This window comes from Mustelus asterias, chromosome 3 (genome assembly GCF_964213995.1).
Source record: "Mustelus asterias chromosome 3, sMusAst1.hap1.1, whole genome shotgun sequence".
Classification (NCBI taxonomy): domain Eukaryota; kingdom Metazoa; phylum Chordata; class Chondrichthyes; order Carcharhiniformes; family Triakidae; genus Mustelus; species Mustelus asterias.
In genome coordinates, this window is record NC_135803.1 from 105,380,995 (window position 1) to 105,405,431 (window position 24,437).

The 24,437-nt window shown below is 42.8% G+C and overlaps 1 protein-coding gene across 4 annotated transcripts in view; it reads left to right on the forward strand.

Moving 5' to 3' along the window:
- Nucleotides 1-10,743, forward strand: part of rassf1 (Ras association domain family member 1) — a 98,700-nt gene extending 87,957 nt beyond the window's left edge. For all 4 annotated transcript variants that reach the window (XM_078209426.1, XM_078209424.1, XM_078209425.1 and 1 more), the window contains 4 exons: nucleotides 2,726-2,830; nucleotides 3,022-3,325; nucleotides 5,547-5,662; nucleotides 9,540-10,743. In XM_078209426.1, the coding sequence (XP_078065552.1) occupies nucleotides 2,726-2,830; nucleotides 3,022-3,325; nucleotides 5,547-5,662; nucleotides 9,540-9,686 (672 nt within the window). In that variant the 3' untranslated portion in view covers nucleotides 9,687-10,743. The remainder of the gene's footprint in view (nucleotides 1-2,725; nucleotides 2,831-3,021; nucleotides 3,326-5,546; nucleotides 5,663-9,539) is intronic.
- The last annotated feature ends 13,694 nt before the right edge of the window (nucleotides 10,744-24,437 follow it).

The following is a 24,437-nucleotide window of genomic DNA, read 5'->3' on the forward strand; positions in this document are numbered from 1 at the left end:
ACAGAGCCCTGCAGAACACCATTAGTCACAGACCTCCAACCGGAAAAAGACCCCTCCACCGCTACCCTCTGTCTTCTATGGCTAACACAGTAAGAGTTTTAACAACACCAGGTTAAAGTCCAACAGGTTTATTTGGTAGCAAACACCATTAGCTTTCAGAGCGCTGCTCCTTCGTTAGATGGAGTGGAAATGTGCTCTCAAACAGGGCACAGAGACACAGAAATCAAGTTACAGAATACTGATTAGAATGCGAATCCCTACAAGAAGCGCTGCTCCTTCATCAGATGGAGTGGAAATGTGTCACACATTTCCACTCCATCTGACGAAGGAGCAGCGCTCCGAAAGCTAATGGTATTTGCTACCAAATAAACCTGTTGGACTTTAACCTGGTGTTGTTAAAACTCTTACTGTGTTCACCCCAGTCCAACGCCGGCATCTCCACATCATGAGGGACCTTGTCAACTGGTGTTGGTATTGAGGGGATTCCATGATGGAATAGTCAGAGCTGGGCTATAAGTGGGGCGGAGCTGAGGAGCAGCAAGGCCTTCTCTTATTCTGTGGCTTTCTGATGTTCTGCTAACCTTTGTTTTGCATAATTCATTCTGCAGCAACATTGTATGGGGGTAAATATTTTAAAAAAGCCAAGGATGAAAAAAGATCAATTGGCCTGTTGCAGTTCAGGAATTGGGTTCCTGATGCATAGTGGATGTTGTGAAGAGAGTGAAAATGAGGCAGAATCTATAACATGGTACCTAAAGAAGTGCATTGTACAAAATTCAACCTATAATAAGATGTGGTAGCTCCGTACTGGAACTTCAGTTCCCTCAGTGTTCTACATTTAAGAATTGACCTCTTGAACACCTCTGATTTTTATTGCTCTACTGTTATTGACCATGTCCTCAGCTACCTCGGCTCCAAGGTCTGGAACATGCTCCCTAATCCTCTCCACCTCTTTCTTCTCCCTCCTTTCAGGGCTCCTTAAAACCTATCTCTCCTGTCCTGCTGTCTGTTTGTAACAGTGTCAAGCTTTGTTTAAGAACCCTCCTGTGAAGTATTTTTAAGTATGTGAAAGGCACTATATAAATGCAAGTTGTTGGTGCTTAAAGAAAGCCTGGGAAAATATATTTATCATGGAACTAGCTCGTGCTGTGACATTATTGCTTTCAGTCACAATCAATCACTTTTAAGCTTCTGTCTGAACAGCTCTTCCAGGGAATGTCTGACAGGGAGAGGTGGAAAAATGGCTCCCTACAGGTGTTCAGAAAACCCAAGCTTCATGTGCTCCCAGCATGATCTCTGGAGTAAGATGTGCCTTCCCGCTTCCAGTGCAACAGAACAAATGTACATACAGTAACCCTGATTTGTAAGGGTAATGGGAGTTGAGCTAAGAAATCTCATGATGGCTGTATTAAATGAAGAGGACGTAGCTTTTCCTGTCAGTGATGGTCCCTTTGAGAGTTGAGAGTTTGACGCATCCTGAAGATGTTGACAGAAACTGCCAAGCACCCTTTTTCCTTCCTGAATCCTTCAGCAGCTGTTGAGTTAGTTTGAGCATGAGGATTGATGGTATAAATCAGGCCTTCCTGCAGTGCAAGCAAAGCTAATGGACAGCACCTTTTGCTTCTTTTTGATCAAATGTTTTATGTTGTTAATCCACCAGCTCTGTGGAGGATCCAATGACTCAGCCTCCACTTTCTTTTCTGATTCTTTCATGGGATATGGACATCCCTGGCAAGACCAGCATCCCTAATTGCCCTTGTACTGAGTGACTTGCTAGACCATTTCAGAGGGCAGTTAACAATCAGCCACATTGCTATGGGTCTGGAACCACATGCAGGCCAGATTTCCTTCCCGAAAGGGCACTAGTGAATCAGATGGGTTTCTACGATAATCAGCAATGGTTTAATGGTCACCATTACCGAGACTAGCTTTTCAATTCCAGATTATTAATTGAATTTAAATTCCATTCGCTGCTGTTGATGGGATTTATATCTGTTCCTCCAAATCATTAGCCTGGGACTCTGTATTAATAATCCAGTGACTTTACTGCTATGCCACTGTATCCCCACTATGAATGTGTGTTCTTTAGGTAACGGTCAGACTGGTTAATGGATTCTTCATGAAAGGCCCCCACCCTGCTCAGCTCCAATGAATCTACTATACAGAAAAATTGAAAATATGGAGAGGCCTCTGCGCAAGTCAGTCCACGAGAGAAGCTAAGAAGCTCTAGAATTTGTAGCCCAAACTTCTGACTTTCCATCCCTCTTTTCTCCATTAAGACTTGGCTATTTGACCAAGATTCTGGTCACATATCCTAAGGTTTTTTTCTTTGGCTCAGTATCAGTTTTTGTCTGATAATACAGTGAAGCATCTGGGGATGTTTTATTGTATTAATGATGTTATGTAACTGCAAGTTAATCGATGGAAAAGTGGAGCACAAATGCTTCAGTAAATATTGAACATGAATTGATAGAGGCCAACCAATGTGCTGATCCTCTCCTGGATTTTTATATTTGGGGAATTAACTACTTGAGCAATGCGTAGACTTTCAGCCAACAGAACCAAGTAGGCATGGGAGAAAATTGGAATTGGGAAGTGAAATAAAGAAATATCTGTCTCCCGTTGCCCAGTATCTGTCTCCAACCCCTTGCCATTCCCAACACATGCTAATAGGAACCCTGTGGGTTGTTGAAATGAGTACTTATAAGTTTTTGTTGCTTTGCAGGATGAGTACATTGATTGGAAGAAGCAAGATCTTTCACGAGATGAAATCGAACCCAAGATTCAAGAGTACAACTCACAGATCAACAGTGATCTGGTAATGACACTGGTGAGTAATAAACCCAAATGCTGATGTAGTGGAGGGTTAGGGCAATCAACCCTGACATTAACACCTTACCACTTTGTTAAAAATTTCTTGTATGCCTCTTCTGACTTTGCAATCTTTTTGCTGGTGTAAATATAGTTTAAAATGACTGCTGATGCCAACTATCACTTGACCCATTCCCCCTATCTCCACAGAACAGTGACGGAACATACACCGGATTCATTAAAGTTCAGCTGAAGTTAGTGAGGCCCATCTCCGTATCTGCTAACATGAAGCCTCAATCGATTTACGACAGCAAGAAAGCGACAGGATCGTCACGCCCACATCCAATAAAGCGCCGCACGTCCTTCTACCTCCCGAAGGACACTGTGAAGCATTTGCACATCAGCAGCCACACGAAGGCCAGTGAGGTGATCAAAGCACTCCTCAACAAATTCATGGTGGTGGATAATCCCCGCAAATTCGCCCTGTTTGAACGGGTCGAGAAAGATGATCAAGGTACATTCAATTGAAAAATACAGCTGCTCTTGGATCACAAAGAAACAACTTGTATTTATATAGCTTCTATACCTTTCATGATTCAGGACATCACAAAGCACTTTACAGCCAATAAGGTACTATTTGAAGCATAGTCACAGTTGCAGTGTAGGAAATGCGGCAGTCAATATGCACACAGCAAACTGCCACAAACAGCAACATGATAACAAACAAAAAATCTGTTTTAGATGTTGGCTGAGGAATAAATATTGACCAAGATTTGAGGAAAACTCCCGTGCTCCTCTTCAAATAGTGACATGGGATCTTTTGTATCTACCAGAATGCAGATGAGACCATAATTTGGCATCTCATCCAAAAGACACCTCCAACAGTGCAGCACTTCCTTGGTACTGAACGAGAGTGCTTGCCAAGTTCATGTGCTCAAGGTTCAGAAATGTTACTTAAACCCACAGTCTTCAAACTCAAAGGAAAATGTGCTATTCTTTGAGCCATAGTCCAACAATTGGAACGAGGTTTGAATGGCCAAGACCTGAGATCCAAGCAAATTATATACCATAGACAAATGTCAACGTTAAAGTAGCACAGGCAAATTAAGAGAGCTAAAGGCCCAAAATAGCAAATGGCTAGTTCCTGACATAGAATCCCATTAGCTGGGTGAGCCATTCAAAGAACTGTGTACAGAGGTTAAAATGCATGAATCTCATCCATTGACCAGAAATTCAGGTGTTTTAACCTCGATGCCAGATTCTCTGACTCATTTTCCTGTGGCCAAGGAATCTGCATAAAGGAACTGAGGACTGCTGAGAATTTGGGGGCTTTAACGTAAGTGACTATGTGGCACATATTAAGCGAACTTTTAAAAAAAATAGAACTTGCACAATAAGTTAGCTGGGAAGGACAGCTGGAGGCAATTAGATGAAAAGGGACAGGCCTGTTTGGAGGCCCAAAGGCCTTTTCCTGTTCCTAAAAATGCTTGTGTTCTATAATATGGAGATTGATAGACCACATCCCGTTTGCCAATCTGATGAGGCCCTCATAGACACTTCCATTGTGAGGAAATCCTGAGATAAACAGATCCACTTTACCAACTCGCTGCCAATTCCCTAATGCGAGGATGTGAATTTTTGGCCCATCTGTTGCCTCTCTCGGGACTTTAGCTGGGTTGTGTTTCCTGTCCCCTCCCTTGCAAGTGGTGTATGTTAAAAGGAGCACAGTCAGACTCAGGAAGTTTGAGCCCTGTACTTTCCCAGCAGGTTGACATCTATCTCTGTCAAATCAGTCAGTTCATTCTGTTACAGGAAGAATTTGTAGAGCTTTTTTCATTAAACCAATAAAAAATGTGCTAGACAAGTAGTTTTATTTATGGCTCATTTATGCAAACAATGCTGTAGCAATTTTTTAAAACTCTTTTAAGTTAGCCTGGCCTTCACATACTGACATTTGCCAATGCCCCTTGTAAACAACTGTGTCCTGAGCTACAATCAAAGCCTGATTCCTCTGTTCAATTTAACTCGTTACTGCTGAGAGACATCACAACTTCAGTGTAGTGTCTCAGTATGTGCCTCACAATTCGATGACATTGAACTGAATGGCAATCAAACCTCCCAATTCAAGGACTCTGAATCCTGAAGAATAAAACCTCCATGTCCCAAGTTGTGGTGACACCAAGATGAGTGGGGATCACATCACACCTGCGTCTCCTGTTCCATTAAAACCCCAACCGTGGAGATGAAATTTACATCTCCCAAGCTGTGAAGATTGAAACTATGTTCCTCAAATCTGGCTACCCTGAGCAGTAGAAATTGAACTTTTGTCTCCCAACTCGCTGATATTGAGAATTAAGTAATGGTCACTGATGAGCAGAGAAATATTTGAGCATGTGAGGGTGTCCATAGCCTCCAAATAGGTGACTGGGGTGTTGGGGGGAATGATGTGGCTAAAATATGACCATCTGTAATTTGGCAGAATGTTTACTGCTGGTAATGTTCTGAAAAATCTGTCATACTTAATCTAATTAAAACACAGTAACCAGGAACTGCTTCAGAGCACTGACTCCCTAATCAGGCGGTTATGGGTTCAAATTTTAGTGCTTCTCACCATTGAGGAGAGGGTTCATCACGAGTTTATTGGTGCATTTCAGGCTTGCGCCCCAGTGCCTAATCCTAGAAATAGAAAACTGAATTTAAAATAATGAAATTCAAGCTTTTTATTTCCTTTGCAGTTTACACTCGGAAGCTTTCTGATGACGAGCACCCCTTATACTTACGGTTGCTGGCTGGGCCAGATGAGAAGATGTTGAGCCTTGTCCTCAAAGAGAATGAGACGGGAGAAGTGAATGTAAGTGGGAATATTATTGAGTGGCTGCCTGCTGATTTGGGTGTAAAGTGCCAGATGGAGAACAAAGCTCCCTCTTAGTAAAATGGGGCAGGCTGTAACATAGTTGTTTGACTCAAACTTGTCCTGTTCCCACTGGGTAGTCATTCAGGGGTGCAGTGTTTATGTAGGAAATTGAATTCAATGTTAATAATCTAGCAGTGAAAAGCTGGGAACAGTAAAAGTGACCATGAAGGTACTAGATTTTCTTAAACTGAACTAGTTCATTCATCGTTGGCAGCTGAGGATGAATCACGGTCAAAGGATTCTTCGATGGGTCTTCATGTGACTGAACAGGCCGATTCCTAACCCGCAGATCTTTGGGTGCATGTAACAGTATGGTGGGATCCAGAATGCAGAATTAGCTTCTTTATATTCTTTTCTCTGCTGCCAACCTGCTTCGTCATTAAGATGTTGTTATGTTTCAAAGTGTGATGCAGCTTGATAGTCAATTTGTCACCATTTTGAATAATTGGCAAACTCCTCCCAGTCACTAATGTCAATGCTGCCGCACTCCCAGGAGAGCTTCAGAGTACCCCTGAAGCATTTTCTTTGTCCTTCACTGGAATGATGGCCATTTGAGAGTTGAGGAAACAGGACATGGAGGGGGAGATGGTTTTCAGCTATGTGTACGGAGTGTCTAGTCAGTGTCCAGTGTATTGCTGATGGAATTTCTCTAGTGTTCTTATGGACTGATGCACACTGCAGTACAGGAGTGTGGTGATGACAACTAGGACTTTTGTTGACTTGCAGAGATCTTTATTGTCAAAAACCTGCTGCCATGGTTGGTAGAATGCCGAGATGGTGCAGCTGATCCGATGTTGGATCTCCTCGTCAGTGGTGGCGCTTTTGCGAGCTGGCTACCAGGTATGGGAAATGCTCAATATATTCCAGAGTATCTCAGCATATATAGGAGGTGGAATATTTGGCTGACCAGTTGTGAGTTGATACGGGTTCTGTTTTGACAACATTCCAAGTTTCTTGTATGCAGAATTGAAGAAATTGAGAGTGGCTTGCAAATCTGCTGCAGAATGGACAATGAAACGGAAGTCATCTGCAGCTGGTAGACCATGTATGTCTATGGTGGTCAGTTTAGTTTTGGCACAGAAGTGACTGAGGTTAGAGTTTGCCATCTCTCTTTGAGGTGAATATCCATTGTCAGGTAGATTGTAAACAGTATGGGGGCTATCACACAGCCTTGCTTGACATCGGTCTGGATTTTGAAGGCACCCGTTTCAGATCTCCTACTCAAGACAGTTGTGGTCATATCATGAAGCAAATGCAAGATTATGATGACATTTCTTGGGCTTCCAAACCTTTGGGGCACAATCCACAGAGCCTCACAATTTACTAAGTCAAATGCTTTATTCAGCTTGCTGAATGCGATAGAGTTCTGAGTGTTGTACTCAAAATTGTTTTTGGATTTGTTTGGCAACTAAGACCACTTGGGAGCTTCCTCTGGAAGATCTAAGGCCACACTTGTCTCTGGGATGATTTACTAAGCCACAGGAAGTAGATTCCGGAGAATTCATATCCGGATTTTCCCTGCTATGGATAAGAGAGAAACACCCACAGTGCTGAGGCTTGGCCTGGATGGTTGCACTGCCACTGTGGATTCACACTTGAGAAGTTGTTCAAAGTGTAGAAGTTCTTCCTAGTATTGACGGATGGCATTACTATCCTTGATAAGAAATTAGGAAACCTGCCAACTCTACCCAGTCAGATATAGAAATGTAACCCCAGACCACAGCAACATGTTAACTTTAACTGCCCTTAAACGGCCTAGCAAGATAAGGCAATGAGGAATCAGCAATACATGTAAATGATGCCCTCATCTTCAGAACAAATCAACCTCATGACTTTTATTTCTGAAATGCAAAATTTGATTCTGTTGGTATGGGTAAGAGTCAGATTCCTCTCCCTCCTGCTGGTAGAGTAATGACTTTGATATGAGTAATGCTCGCTAATAGAGCAAAGTTTGATGAGCTCATCTTAAGGATGCGGTTTACAGTTTTTGAAGTTTTCGTATCACTGTCTCTATTGTTTCATATTGATGACTCTTCCTGTGTCATGGGGTTCAGGTAATCAAAAGACATGTCAGCCTTGGTTCAGTGATAACATTCTTGCCTGTGAGTCGGAGAGTTATGGGTTCAAACCCCATTCCATAGATTTGAGCACTTAATCTATGCTGACTGTCTGGATAGTCAGAAGCTTTTTCCCAGGGTGGAAGAGTCAATTACTAGGGGACATAGGTTTAAGGTACGAGGGACAAGGTTTAAAGGAGATGTACGAGGCACATTTTTTACAGAGGGTGGTGGGTGGCTGGAACTCGCTGCCGGTGGAGGTAGTGGGAGCAGATACGATAGTGAGTTTTAAGGGGCGTCTGGACAAATACATGAATAGGATGGGAAAAGAGGGATATGGTCCCCGGAAGGGTAGGGGGTTTTAGTTCAGTCGGGCAGCATGGTCGGTGCAGGCTTGGAGGGCCGAAGGGCCTGTTCCAGTGCCGTGTTCTCTTTGTTCTTTGACATTCCAGTGCAGGACCAAGGCCGTGCTACACTTTTTTGTGAAGGTGCATCTTTTGCATGAAACTTTAAATTAAGGTCCTGTTTGGTTTCTCAGGTAGGACTAAAATATCCCATGGCACTAATTCGAGTGAAAACAGGAGAATTCTCTCTAATGTCCTGACTGATATTTATCCCACAACCAATTTCATCAGAATAGATTAGCCGGTGTTTAGTTCATTACTGTTTGTGGGATTTCGTAACATATAAACTGGCTGCCACTTAGCCAATGTTACGACCGTTACTACATTTCAAAAATACTTCATTGATTATGAAGCACTTTGAGGTGTCCAAAGGTCAGGAAAGACACCAGAAAGCAGGCTTGTCCAACCTTTTCATGCAACAGGGCCACATTTGCATATTTTTCTTACTCAAGGGGTCAATGAGTAAATTTTTTTTTAAAGTTGAGGTTTTAAAGAAAGGAACAATCGCTGAACAAAGATAAAGCAATGTTGTAGCAATAAACTGTTGAGTTAAAAAAGAGTAAGCAATAATAATTACCAGAATGGGCACAGTGTTTAGCACTGCTGTCTCACAGTGCCAGGGACCCGGGTGTGGTTCCCAGGTTTGGGTCACTGTCTGTGCGGAGTTTGCACGTTCTCCCCGCGTCTGTATGGGTTTCCTCCGGGTGCTCCAGTTTCCTCCCACAGTCCAAAAGATGTTCTGGTTAGGTGCATTGGCCATGCTAAGTTCTCCTTAAGTGTACTGAACAGACGCCTGAGAGTGACGACTAGGGGATTTTCACAGTAACTTCATTACAGTACTAATGTAAGCCTACTTCTGGCACTAATAAATAAACTTTTAAACTTTAAAAACTGAAGCAGTGTGGGTGCACATGTGTGTGTATCTGGGACTATCAGCAGCAAACACGGGAGCGAATCAGCCTGTGATCGGAGGAGCAGCTTCAAGCAGAATCTCAGTTGTTTAACAGAAACTGCCCACTGCTTTGTGGGACACATTGACCTATGAACCATACTTGGGACAAGCCAGCTGTAAAGTATTTATTTCTCTAAGGTAATCCCACAATGTACTACATTCTGGTAGCAGGGAACTTGTGTTCTTAATTGTGGGTGATTTCACCTGAGAACATGGGCAGCTACACATTTACCACCAGATCCTGGGATATTAAAGTCTATCAGTATTGCAAGTGTCTCTGAAATGAACTAACATGAACTGGGGAGAATAGGAGAATTAAATGGGATTGTTGGATTGAATCTTGGACAACTTAGTCCCTGAGCTTTTCTGTTAATTTTCCACTAAACCTATCTTTCTTCCAGTGGGATGCCTTCACTGTGCCAGAGCTGCAGAACTTCCTGCGAATCCTTCAACGCGAGGAAGAGGAGCATGTCAGACAGATGTTTGGGAAGTATGCCCGCTGCAGACAGAAGATGCAAGAGGAGCTTGCCAACCGCTCCCCAGGCTGACCCGGATCCATCGTCACCCGTGATGCGAGAGAAAGGGGGGGAAATAAAATACACGCGCGCGCGCACATGTATGAACGGTGAAAAGGTCTAAAAACCAATATTATCTGGCCTGGCCGGGACAAAAGTATGAACTGTGGAGAATACAAGTTACGAGTGGTGTTACTGTGAGTGGAGTGAGATATTGGGGAGCGTACAGCCTCTTCCAAACATTGAGTGTGATTGAGAGACTTTTACTGAAGCTGAATGGAACCATTGGGGGCAACAGCTGGGGAGTTCCAACCTACAGGGGGATGTCCCTTTGTCACTTTGATCCGAGTTTAGACAGGAGACACCAACAGGGAGAATGCAGCCAGTTCGATGTTTTTGTTTTCTTGAAGTATCTGGACGGTTCATTCACTGCTTCTACACAATGTGTGTTGGTGGGGTGGTTGTTGTAACAACCTTTTCAGGTGTGTACATTGCAATCTCACCTAACTATTTGGGAGTTTATGAAACTTCGATACAAGTGTGAGTGGGTGGAGGGGAATTCAATTTTAAAGATACTTCATTTTGGAATTTGTGGGATTCCCCAAGCAGAGAATTCCCATCTGAGCCTGACTGCTGGGGCAAGGGGCAGTTACTGAACAAAGGTCCAAGTGCTAACAGCATGATGAGAGATGCTGATTTCCCCTGCCCTTTATACCCATTCCCTCTCCCCACCTGCACACAACACTGACTGAAGGCATCGGCAGCAACAGAATCCTGCCAGTGTTATGAGATTAGTAATCAGGAGGCCAAAGTAAATGCTCTGGAGACGTATTCAAATCCCACCTTGGAACTGGGGAAAATTTAAATTAATTTAACAAATCTGGAATAAAAAGTTACTCTAATAACGACCATGATACTAATACCGTTCAGGGAAGGAAATCTGTTGTCCTTACCTGTTCTGGCATACGCATGACTCTAGACCCAAGCAATGTGGTTGACTCTTAACTGCCCTCTTAAATGGCTGAGTAAACTACTGGGTTTCAAGGGCGGTTAAGGATAGGCAATAAATACTTGTCACTGATGCTCACACCTAGGAACAAATTTTTTTAAAAATCCTGGAATCACAGTCACTCATTCTTCTTGCCAGTCAGTATGGAATCTGAGGAGGAAGAGATAAAGATTTTTTAAAATGGCAAGAATATAGAATTTAAAAATTGAATTGTACTTAGTATGTTGTGTGCGCAGGGTGGGCCCAGCTTGATGTGCATGCATGCTTGGTGTGGGTGCACTATAACTAGATTGACTGTTCTGACGGTTGAGCAGATGCATGTTGTGCTGTTTGTGCCTGATTATTCAGAGGTAAGGCATGAATTTGAAGGTTTGGATCATTTCAGGAAATGTCTCATGGAACGGATGAACTTTCTCAATAGCTGATGATTAAGACATTGAAAGCTCAGCCCTGTAAATTGTAAGTTCAGGTGTTGCTATAACACCTCACTCTTTCACATTGGTCTAGAATGTTGAGATTGTCTTCAGCATTCAGGTAGCTGAATGTTGAGCAGAGGCCCTGCTCCTGATTGCAGGCTCATGGGGTTTTTTTTTTTGCTGGAAAGTGAGCCTCCCTAAATATCAGAAGAAAAAGGTCAGATGCCCCTCAGAGTCGAATAGGCTGCTGGCGCTGGCTGTCTGGGCTCAAGTAGAAAATGGGTACAGGGCAAAGGGGTGCCTGGCCCCTGTGGCATTGTCTCCCAGAAGAAATGGCATAATGCTATGAGCGGTGGCAATGCAGAGCTGCTTGTCTTTATCCATTCACTTCTCTCCCTCCCCCATTCCTGTATGAATGCAATGGAATCGTGGAAAGTGGCAATATGAAGAATGTGGACTGGCAGTGGAAATGAGCCTGAGCTTATCCTACTTCCTGAGCTGAGCTTGCATTCTGACCAAATGAGTTTATAATTTATGTTTGTGTTTTAAGTTTTATTCAATAAAATGCTTTTCGTGATTTTGTGTTATGAGTGATCTAATTTGCCATGTGACTGTAATATGTAAATTCACCAGTCTGGGAATTCTGAGGTAAGGTTTCAGTTCAGTTTTCCTTCGTAATATCTCTATAAATTTACGAATGTCATGCACCACCCAGGGAGACAGAAACTATATTAGTGAGAAAGCAATCATAGGCCAACCATTCCCCTCACTGTAAACCCCAATTCCTGTTCTGATGATTTTGGAATTACGTTTCGCTGCCAACATTTACCATTGTAAATGGCCATGTCAGCTCTCTCCATTTTGTCATCTGTCAAGATGGAGTTTCAGGTTCTGACCACTAAATATGCTCTGCCAGTTGTATTTCTGAACTACCATCTTTTGATATTAAGAGGGGGAAAGCATCAAGTTACCAGGGCTAAATGTACTAATGACTAACTGTATTCCTTTGTAATGTCATATAGGTCCAGTCCTAATAACTAATGTTCTGATGGTATTGCATGATATTCTCATTTGCTTCAGAGATGGCACGGAAACCTGTCTGAGTTAGTCACGGCCAAAAGATAAACCATTATATCTGACTAATCACGAGTATTGACCTGGGAAGTACAAAATCATTCTCTGTTGGTTTGAAGAGTGATCACACTTTTGGCCAAAGGTTCTCTTTTTGTGTTTAGAGTTCCTTGTACAGCAAAGAATGTCACAGTGACAAGCGAACGGGGAAGGGCATGGAATAGGGTTTTAAGCCAGTGATGACATTTGAGGTATTTTAAATAGGATAAATAATAAGATTATTTGCCAACTTTCTATCCTTCAGGTCTGAGTGAAGGAACATGAAACACCTTAAGCAGTCAAATGGGAATTGGATCAGTGCAGAGGCTGGGCTAAAACATTTAAAAACCAAAGGTGTGGGCTTATAATTTTTCTCATCTTACATTTAGGACATAATTCAGATGCTCTTTAAAGTGAATTTGTTTTCAATGAATCTCTAGTATTTGGTTGTAGAGCAGCGTTACAAATGTTTTTTTTTACAAAAGCATGCAACAAGAAAGGCCATTCAGCTCCACTGAGCCTGTGTCACCTGTTAGGGTGGCATGATGGTACAGTGGTTAGCACTGTTGTCTCACAGCACCAGGGTCCCAGATTCAATTCCGACCTTGGGTCACTGTCTTGTGGAGTTTGCACATTCTCCCCGTGTCTGTGTGGGCTTCCTCTGGGTGCTCTGGTTTCCTCCCACAGCCCAAAGATGTGCGGGTTAGGTTGATTGGCCATGCTAAATTGACCCTAGGGTCGGGGATTCATAGGGTAAATGTGTGCAATTGTGGGAATAGGGCCTGAGTGGGATTGTGGTTGGTACAGACCCGATGGGCCAAATGGCCTCCTGGACTGTAGGGACTCTATGATAATCCATTCTCCATGCACAACACACTCCTATCATAAATCCCAGCCAACTTAATATCCTGAGGAAAGGTTCTCTCTAGTAAACCAAAAGAGTAAACCAACTAAAACTCTACAACATCTCTCTAACCTTCCAGCCTCTATTCATCTCCTTGGTTACTTGTCTTCCTGCACACCAGCTTTCTATGGCCCCAGTAGTCCAGAAGGCATCAACACCCTCATCCTCATATCCCAGGTCTGGTTATACTTGTATACTTGGACTTGTTGCCTCTACTAGGATGATGGCATTCCTGTTCATTTTTTTCATAACTTGTCCAATTATCTTTTCCTTGGTCTCCCACTTACATCAACATGGATGTACATATTGCCTTCTTCATAGTAGAATGCCCAAGTCACTTTGATTTCTCCTTCCCCTCTGAACACATTTCCAAAATGTTAGATTCTACTTTTTCTAATCTCCATTCTTAGTTTCTCAAGTATCCAGCCCATACCTTACTCCCTTATGGGTCCCTGTTCCCTTGAGAATTTATTTTCATGCACACCTCAAAAGCTCACAACATTTCACTGACTTTTTAAAATAAGTTTTTCTGAAGTCTAAAATATTTTCAAATCTCGGTAAGTTTTTTAAATTTTTATTCCCACAGCAGCCAGTTTACCATTGAGAACAGTGTGTTGAATTTTAATAGAAGAGCACATGGGTTTAGGCAGAGGGTTAAAATCAGGGAAATTGACAATGGGTTGGGGAGGCATTTCCAACATGACTTCCACATTTCACTGCGTTGCTGAGCTATGTGTCACACGATCCTCTTGGGAAACGTGGGTTGTCTAATTCTAGAATGCAAATTGCTCAGCTAGAAAAGCTTTGACGCACTGCTTTGCGTTTCACATCCGGGACCATTGTTTTTCTGGACTTCCTGAAGGTTGACAGTGAAACCAAGGCAAGTACAAAGCAATGTTATGACAGGTTAAACCCCTTTACCTCACATGGTAATCTGCTACAATTATTTGGGATGGTGTTATCTGTTCTTAATTAACAGAGGTTCATTAATATAAAGGCCTGATGCTTGCCTTAAGTGAATAATTAACAAGGTATTTTATTTAAATAACCAGGAACTTTAATTAAACAATATATTAACTAAGGTATGTTTTGACTGAAATGCTGTTCGAATAATACAAGAAACATTTATTACCAAAACAGTAATAACGGAAGTTTAATTACACTCAAAAATGTATATATATCCAGGTCTGATAGCATTTAGAAGTTTTGGAGTTATTTGGTAGTTGTCCACTATCTGTTAGATCTTTCTGACTTGGTATCCTTCTGTTAGATAGTTGGATAATTCTCTTGAGATATTTAAACTGGCAGGGGTGGAGAGCTGCTCGAGAGATGAATGCTGGCTTTTTTGCCTGGCTTCGCTGGCTTCTGGAGATGTTCTTCCAAGATGTTCTCTCTTGAAATGGCTGTTGCTTTGGCCTTTATATCTGCCATAACCTCACAATTTTCTTACACCACGATTGGTTTAAGGCTGTCAAATTCAATCTGATAGGTTCTCAATAGCTGAGTGTTTTCTTTAAACTCTCAGGCTAACAAAAATGCAAAAACCTGCATGCACTCTGCATTTTAGCACAGAACTCAACAGCTTTTAAAGGGACCACTGTTCTCTTTCCCGCTAACATTTTTTACAACATCTTTATAAACATTCTTTATATCTTTACAAACTCAACTTCACAACAACAGCAAACTATGGGGTTCAATTAAACCCGGTTGGGGGGGGTGGAAGCCAAGGTCAATAAATACTCCATACTCAATTATTTTCTTAGCTGTTGGTGAGAAAGGGGGATATTCAGTACTTTTGCTGAAAAGTTACCTTGTATAGTGTAGAGGTTACTTGCACTTTGAAAGTTTGGAGGTTCAAGATACCACATCAGTTGATGCGGCCTCCTAACTTTAGTGATAAAGAAGCTTCAAGAAACTATAATTTAGGACAAAATTAATAATCACTTGGGAAAATGCGAGTTAATTAAGGAAAGCTAGCACTAATTTGCTAAATCCAAATAGTGTTTTAACAAATGTGCTGGAGTTTTTTTGATGGGCTAAACAACCTTCTTCTGTACTGTAACCATTCTATGATTATAAGACCTGCTACCAACTGGACCTGATGGCCAAACTGTTCCAATAACTTTCAAAGTCCACACCACCTTCAAATTATTTTGCCTTCAGATCCTTCCAGGACTCTGCTGCCGATGTATGCAGGATCTCCCAGCTAGCTGTCCTGTCTGCTGAAGATGATGGGCATGCAGTAAATCCACTCTGTGGGGAACGGGGTAGCTTCAAATGGTGATCTATGTTGATGGCTGAAAAGAACAATCCATGAGAGGCAGGATGAGCCACAGGTTCTGCATATGAAATCATTATCAAATGTTGTTGTGGGTTGTTGTTTCCGGTGTTGGGGGCCGTTGCCGAGCAATTGATCAGCATGGTGGCATATGTCAACCCACAGATGGTGTCACCATTTCGCTCTGTCATTGGCTAGTATCTGCCAAATGCAAAAATCGCTGTGCATGTCACACTTGCAAGAATCCTTGAAGCTGAATTTTTCATGTCCTAATGATCTTCTGGCTCAGACTACCTCCCCATGCAGACAATCCTCGGGAATACAAATGTCTTCCACCCTGTGAAGTGCTCAAATAAGTGAAGTCACTTCTGCTTGAGTGCCAACACATTGGGAGATTTGCCTTTGAGAGGACTGCACATTTCTGATTTTATCTTTGTGAAATGCCTAGAATCTGCCTCAAACAGCAAAGATGAATATTGTTGGATTCCTAGTTCTATAGAAATATGTAAGACAAGTGACAGCTGCTTGCCAGGATTGGCAATTATGTTAACTTTTCCTCTACTTTCTCAGAAGACTACAACTCTCACCAACTTTTACAGATGCACCATAGAAAGCATTCTTTCTGCTTGTATCACAGTTTGGTATGGCTCCTGCTCTGCCCAAGACTGCAAGGAACTACAAATGGTTGTTAATGTAGCCCAATCTATCATGCAAACCAGCCTCCCATCCATTGACTCTGTCTACACTTTCCGCTGCCTCAGCATAGCAGCCAGAATAATTAAGGACTCCACGCACCCCAGGCATTTTCTCTTCCACCTTCTTCCTTCGGGGAAAAAGTTACGGAAGTCTGAGGTCACATACCAACCGACTCAAGAACAGCTCTTCCCGCTGCTGTCAGACTTTTGAATGGACTTGCCTTGCATTACGTTGATCTTTCTCTACACCCTAGCTATGACTGTAACACTACATTCTGCACTCTCTCATTTCCTTCTCTATGAACAGTATGTTTTGTCTGTATAGCGTGCAGGAAACAATACTTTATTTTAATGTTAATACATGTGACAATAATAAATCAAATCAAAAAAACCATTGATGCCAAATTGCCAAAATGTTCTTGGTTGACGTCCTCTGGGTTCTGGAGCCTTTGAGGGCCCCACCAAATAGTGCTCCATCTGTACTTATATAGAAACAGCAGTGGGAGGCGAGGCAGCATGTGGGCTACTGATTGAGAGGTAGGTTGTGAATGATGAAAGCATTTTGATGCGAGTCCCCACTTTGACCCCTTCACCGCTATCACTGTGATGAGTAACACTTCAGCGCAGATTGGTGTGGCTGTGTAAAGCCAATGCTAAGTTAAATATCCTCTATAAGGTGGCAGATGTGTTGACTTTCAGTATCTGCACGGTGGTGTTGAATGCGTTCAATGACTCCTTTGATTTCAGCTTGTGACTGTCCATGGTATTCTCCACTCTATCTCTCTTGAAGATGTTATCTCGGTGGTCTACTGTGAAGTTCTGCACCCTCTTTGCAACCATGATGATCCCATTTTGAAGGCTTGTCAGTACATTGCATATTGACGGCTCCTGTTCAATGATCCTCCTCTTCATTGACAGCCTCCAAGATACTACATCTGTGTCCAGTTGAACAGTGCTTGGAGAGGTCTGCACTCCCAATACAGTCTGCCAGATGACCAGGAGTACTGAAATTATACTGATTTCCTGTGCATGTTCCTCTGTGCTTCTCAGTTGCGTTGCTTGGAGTTCCCCTCCAGATTTCTCCCTCTTCATGATGTTCTATGCTCTCTCCTCCTGTCATAAAGGAAAGGGACCTTTGGGTGAGTGTGTTCACCTGATGGAGTGCATTTGGTGAGAATGGCTATGAGGAAATGCCTAGACAGAGAGGGAAAGGTGCATCCACAAACTAAGTGGGTGTGAGAATTGATGTGTTAGATTAGGCTTGAGAAGACAGTGTTATAGAGTGGTGCCAGACCTGCTGAGATTTTCCAGCATTTTCCCTTTTGGTTTCAGATTCCAGCATTCGCAGTAATTTGCTTTTATTTTATGTTAGAGAGTGAGGGAACACGAACACCATGATATCAGTGACGATGCCACTTCTCTCGCCTTACCTGCCCTAATTAGGTAATTCAATTGCTTCCTGCAGTGAATCCAGTAATGTGACAGCACTCTCCTGCTGCTGACTGCCTCAACTATTTCCAACCATGTCATATTTGACTCCGATGCAAGCTTCTTCTTCCTGTTGCTAAAGAAGAGCATATCCCTTCAACTCCTCAAAGTCATCAGCAATAAACACAGGGAGCCGCCACTGAATGGAGTACCTTTGCCCATCTGGAATTAATTCTATCACTGGATTCTCCCCACCCAACTCCAAATTCCTGTTTTGAACGCCCCTTTAAATACTGAAGTTGATTGTATCATGCAGATCCACATATGTTTGCTGCCACTGATTGGTCAGAAAACCCAGATATAAAATAGTAAAGGGATGGCTGAGTTAAAAAGCCACTGCCATTACTTCCAGGCTTCCCACATACAGTTGTACCCTACACCCAGCTGTCAAGGCCCACAGAATTAAAGTCAGAGCTATATCAAGACCCTAAAGAGCACATTCTGCTAATTTATTCCAAACATCCTTTCATTTATTTGTATCTGTACTCTGGTTAATCTCTCATTACATTTCATCATTTAACTTGGTTTTCTGGGAGTTCACAATTGAGTCTGTAACAGCTGCTCATGGTAGTCTGTACACTAGCTTGTGTGGTTCTCCTAATTTCAGCTTCAGGTACATGTCATACAACAATAGTAACAAATTGCACTTAACCTTTAACAAACTGAAACATCCAACATATATAAGGCAACATTAGGACAGTTGACCAAAAGTTTAGTAAAACAAAGTTTAATAACAAGGAGTTTAATAAATGACTTAAATATATATATCCAGTGTTGTTACACTGCCTTTTTCTGACTTCTGTGTTTCTATTGGGTGGCACAGTGGTTAGCACTGCTGCCTCACAGCGTCAAGGACCCTGGTTTGGGTCACTGTTTGTGTGGAGTTTGCATATTCTCCCTATGTCTGCGTGGGTTTCCTCCGGGTGCTCCAGTTTCCTCCCACAGTGCAAAGATGTGCAGGGTTAGATGGATTGGCCATGCTAAATTGCCCCTAAGGGTCAGGGGGACAGGCTAGGGTAAATGCATGGGATTATGAAGATAGGGCCTAGGTGGGATTATGGTCGGTGCAGACTTGATGGGCCGAATGGCCTCCCTCTGCACTGTAGGTTTCTATGATTGCTACCTATACTTTTTATAATTCAGTTTTTTGCCTAACTAGGTAGTCTTCTAACTCTGACTAAAATGTGCTCTAAATAAGTCCATGTCTCTAAGAAAGCAAAGTGAATTAACTTCTCAGAAGCCAGTGTCCCTTCATCAGATTCCTTTTATTTACAAACTCTATCCCACCCCTGGCTTGCTTCTGTTGCATAGTGAGATTTGCATTCTAATTAGTATTCTGTAACTTGATTTCTGTGTCTCTGTGCACTGTTGGAGAACAGATTTCCACTCCATCTGATGAAGGGGCAGCGCTCCGAAAGCTTATGGTATTTGCTACCAAATAAACCTGTTGGACTTTAACCTGGTGTTGTGAGACTTCTTACTGTGCATAGTGAGAATACAGAGTGTCAGAAGACCTGATACTCCCAGTTTTATATACAGTGAGGCTCCCTGATTGGACAGGCAATTATGACCTCAATCAGGGACTTCATACTCCAAGAGACCAACCTCATGTCCCTCATTGAAGTCAGTGCGTGAAGTCTTTCTCATTTCAAGCTTTTATTGCGATGTGTTCTTTTTATACACTAATTCTCTGCTCCCACACAAAGGTTGTTGGTCATGTGATTCTTCACATTCCAATCTGTAATTATCTTGCAATTGTGTCTTTGCCTATATATGCTGTGTTTGTGAACTAACCTCCACTCACCTGATGAAGGAGCAGTGCTCCGAAAGCTCGTGATTCCAAATAAACCTTTTGGACTTTAACCTGGTCTTGTGAGACTTCTTATGGTGCCCACCCCAGTCCAACACCGGCATCTCCACCTCATGGCTACCACTCACAAGAAGTTAAACAACCTAGTCACACCTACTTTACGCATTCGCTCCAGCATTATAAAAATTTAAATCAGCTCCCCTCTCAACCTTTCTTCCAGTGAAAATAAGCTCAGTTGAGTCTCTCCTTATAATCAAAAGTTGCTGCACTCTCAACCTTTTCCAGTGCACCATTTGTGGAGGTTTGCCTGGCAGTGGAAATTCTGTCCCCACCTATCAATGAAACAATCAAAAAGAGGTAAGAGGCACACTTCAAAATGCCCAAGCTTGACACTTGACCTATACTGAATAACTGTCCTCTGCTGAGGGAGCAATTGGGACGGTGATCTTGGATTTGGGAACGGAAGCCCAGGGGGTTTGCTGCTTCAGAGTATTATCCAGTGAGCCCTGATATGAAGTGCCTTATGTAGAAACCAGCTGATATAGAAGCATAGAAAACTACAGCACAAAACAGGCCCTTCGGCCCCACAAGTTGTGCCGAACATATCCCTACCTTTTAGGCCTACCTATAACCCTCCATCCTATTAAGTCCCATGTACTCATCCAGGAGTCTCTTAAAAGACCCTATTGAGCTTGCCTCCACCACCACTGACGGCAGCCGATTCCACTCGCCCACCACCCTCTGTGTGAAAAACTTCCCCTTAGCATCTCCCCTGTACCTACCCCCTAGCAGCTTAAACCTGTGTCCTCTCGTAGCAGCCATTTCCACCCTGGGAAAAAGCCTCTGAGAGTCCACCCAATCTTTGCCTCTCAACATCTTATATACCTCTATTAGGATCCTAACTGCACGGAAAAACAGGGTGAGAAAGACCATCAATGCTAACGTTATCCCTTGGACAATTGTTGCCCAATACTTCAGTCATGTGGCTAATTTTCCATCCAGATGGGACTATAATTGCATTTCTGATTAGGAATTAGCAGAATGAGTCTTAGACAAGGTTGTTGGTCATGTGATTTCCATGCTTGCTCACATGAAACCTCCCACAGTCCAAAGATGTGCGGGTTAGGTTGATTGGCCAGGTTAAAAATTGCCCCTTAGAGTCCTGGGATGCGTAGGTTAGAGGGATTAGCGGGTAAATATGTGGGGATAGGGCCTGGGTGGGATTGTGGTCGGTGCAGACTCGATGGGCCGAATGGCCTCCTTCTGCACTGTAGGGTTTCTATGATTTCTATGATTTCTATGAAACGCGTGTATTTTAACCCTTGCACATTTGCAAAACAAAAAGGTGATTTTTGTTCATTGTGGGTGATTTTGTGTTTACTGAATGGTGGTAGATGCTAGGTAATGTGTGCGAGTGCTGTGAACCGTTAAGGTCTTTTGGCTGTTCTAAAAAATATCAAGTTAATTTTGAGCTCTGGAGGTTCTAAGGGGATTTTAACACTTTTGAGACTTGAGATGGATTTGAAATTCCCTCAGTTCAAGTGGGTTTGTAGTCTGATTCCCTCAGATTTAGAGGATATTTTAAAAAATTTGATTTCAACCAGAGAAGGTTAAATGAAGCAAACAAATGAAGCAAAAAAATTGATGAAAAGAGGTCTTCCTAGAAGCTCACATTAGCAAATCCAGTGAGATTATTTCTGGATTCCTTCTGACTACATGGGACCTGTATCTGGGGAACCTGATGACTTCCACCCCAATAAACAAGACAAGAGGAATGCTAGAAATTGTATCTCCTATATATCACAGTGTTGCTGCTATTGGTAGTGGTTATGATGTAAAATACAGGTTATCTGAAACCAAAGTCTGATTTATCAAATACAGTACTGCACACACAGGATAAAAATTATATAGGGGCCTTATCCATGCTCCTTGGCAGCTGTATGTTTGCATACTGTCACTTATTTTTTTAAAAATTCATGTGCGAATTATGTTTACCTGTATTGTGTGTGTGGTGTTTTTAAACTTAAATTAGTGCAAGTTGATCTTTCTCTACACCCTATGACTTCAACACATTCTGCACCCTCTCCTTTCCTTCTCCCCTAAGTACTCTATGAATTGTATGCTTTGTCTGTATAGCGCGCAAGAAACAATACTTTTCACTCTATACTAATACATGTGACAATAATAAATCAAATTAAAAAGTAGCTAAAACGGTATTGTAGCCACACCCGTGGCTGGGCATTGTTCCCTGGCAGTGCTGGGGGCCCATGGGAAGCTCCATTGCGGGGGTGTGGTGAACCATCGTTGGTTCCCACTGGATAGTGCTGAGCCAGGGGCTGGCCAGGACTACAAGGACGTACATATGTTACTGTTGGATTGTGCTATTGTTGCTGTTGGGTTAGGGTGGGGTTGTTACACCTTTGTATGATAGTGTTGTGGCACATCCCAGTCGGGCTCCGCCTCCTGGGAGAGGTATAAGAGTCCCTGCTCTGGCCGGGACCCCTTCAGTCTGGGATAGTGTACATAAGTTCTGGTAGCTTCATTAATAGTAAATAAAAGCCTTCATTTACTGAGCTTCGAGCCTCGTGTCTAAATTGATGTGCATCAGGGGGTTCACCTTATCCATGGGGGTGGGGGGGTTGTCCTTCTTCACGTAGGGTCTTGATATCTGCGAAGGGGTTAAAAGCTCCCTATGACCATGTAGGGGTCTCAATGTCTTGGGGTGGGAAGAAAAAAAAGGTGTGGCACAATGGTTAACACTGCTATCTCACAGTTCCAGGGGCCTGGGTTCAATTCCGATCTCAGGTGATTGTGTGGAGTTTGCACGTTCTCCTTGTGTCTGCATGGCTTTACTCTGGGTGATCCGGTTTCTTCCCACAGTCCAAAGATGTGCAGGTTTGGTTGATTGGCTGTGGTAAATTGCCCCCAGGTGTCAAGGGGATTAGCAAGGTAAATATGTGGGGTTATGGGGATAGGCCCTGGGTGGGATTGTTGTCGGTGCAGGCTTGATGAGCTGAATCGCCTCTTTCTGCACTGTAGGGATTCTATGATTCTAGTTGAACAACACTGGGTAAGACAATGGAGTCTCATTCACCAGTCTCCTGGGGGCAGCATGGTGGCACAGTGGTTAGCACTGCTGCCTCGCAACGCCAGGAACCCGGGTTCAATTCCAGGCTTGGGTCACTGTGCGGAGTCTGCACGTTCTCCAGTGTCTGTGTGGATTTCCTCCGGGTGCCCCAGTTTCCTCCCATAGGTTTTCTCTCACTAACCAGTCCAAAAGACATGCTAGTTAGGTGCATTGGCCATGCTAAATTTTCCCTCCATGTACCCGAACAGGCGGCAGACTGTGGTGACTAGGGGTTTTTCACAGTAGCTTCATTGCAGTGTTAATATAAGCCTACTTGTGACACTATAAAACTTTAATTCCTTAAATTGGATTGGGATCAGTTATGCTGATGATCAGAAAAAACCGTTTCACTTATGCTCAGAATTCCAAAAAAACAACTATGTAACAAGAATTCTCTTTGGCAATGGAGTGCTGTAGTGGAACTCTCTCACTGGAACAACATCAATGGCTAAAAATATCTAATTCTCCCATTCTCCAGAGCTTCCTCTTGACACTATGACCTGAGAGCAGGAGTCCAACCCCCTCCCTCCCCCAAGGAAATTACTTCCTTGTTAATAGGGAAAAGACAGTAAGAAGTCTAACATCACCAGGTTAAAGTCCAACAGGTTTATTTGGTAGCAAAAGCCACCAGCTTTCGGACAGGCTGTTCCTTCGTCAGGTGGGTGGGAGTTTTGATCACAAACAGGGCACAAAGACACAAACTCAACTTACATGAATAATGATTGGAATGTGAGTCTTTACAGCTAATCAAGTCTTAAAGGTACAGACAATGTGAGTGGAGGGAGCCTTAAGCGCAGGTTAAAGAGATGTGTATTGTCTCCAGACAGGACAGCTAGTGAGATTTTGCACATCCAGGCAGGTTGTGGGGGTTACAGATAGTGTGACATGAACCCAATATCCCAGTTGAGGCCGTCCTCATGTGTGCAGAACCTGGCTATCAATCTCTGCTCAGCGACTCTGCGCTGTCGTCTGTTGTGAAGGCTGCCTTGGAGAACGCTTACCCGGAGATCAGAGGCTGAATGCACCAGACAAAGGAACAGCCTGTTCCGAAAGCTAGTGGCTTTTGCGACCAAATAAACCTGTTGGACTTTAACCTGGTGTTGTTAGACTTCTTACTGTATTTACCCCAGTCCAACGCCAGCATCTCCACATCATGAATAGGGAAAAGAGCCAGGAGGAACGATTAGAAATGGGGAAGCCCTACCATCCAAGGAGAGGAGGGTCCAGGAAGAGTCTCATTGAAGAGCAGAGAATATCAAATAGTGCAGTCAAACTGAAGCCAGAAAACAAACTTCAAAATAGGTCAAGCCTTTAGAACCAAAATGTAGTGAAAAATACATTTAAAACCAATATTGGGAAATACTTCTTTACTCGAAGAGAAAAGTATGAGTCAGTTGACTGAAGGCACTTTACAGGGTTTGATGTGGATGGGGCATTGATTGCTGTCAATGCTTACAAGGAAAATACTAAGCAATCAACAATGTGATTTGTTGAGCCTTTTTTATGTTTTATTATACTATGCGGTACAAATAAACCTTTTGCTATAGTTGCAGCATGCAGGAAGTGGGAGGAAAAGTACATCCAACACTTTGCCTGGAATGTGTTGGTTGGTGCAGTTTCTTGTAAAAGAAATTTAACTTCTCAGCAATGTGTAAATTGACCTAGTTATTATCTGATAAGATAAGGTCAGGTAAGGCAGAGTGCTGCTGCTCTGGAGTTCAGAGAACACAAAGCTTTCAGGGAATAGACATCATTAACGCTTCGGTTCAGAGAAAGCATAGCACTGAATTCAGAAAGTGCACGACGCTAATACTACTGACTCCAGATAAGGTGCATTGCTTACACTAGCCAGTACAATACAGACAATGAATAGCAAACACTCTGGAATTCAGAGATTTTACAGCATTAACACTACAATTTCAGAGAATTCACAGAGGTAACACTTCA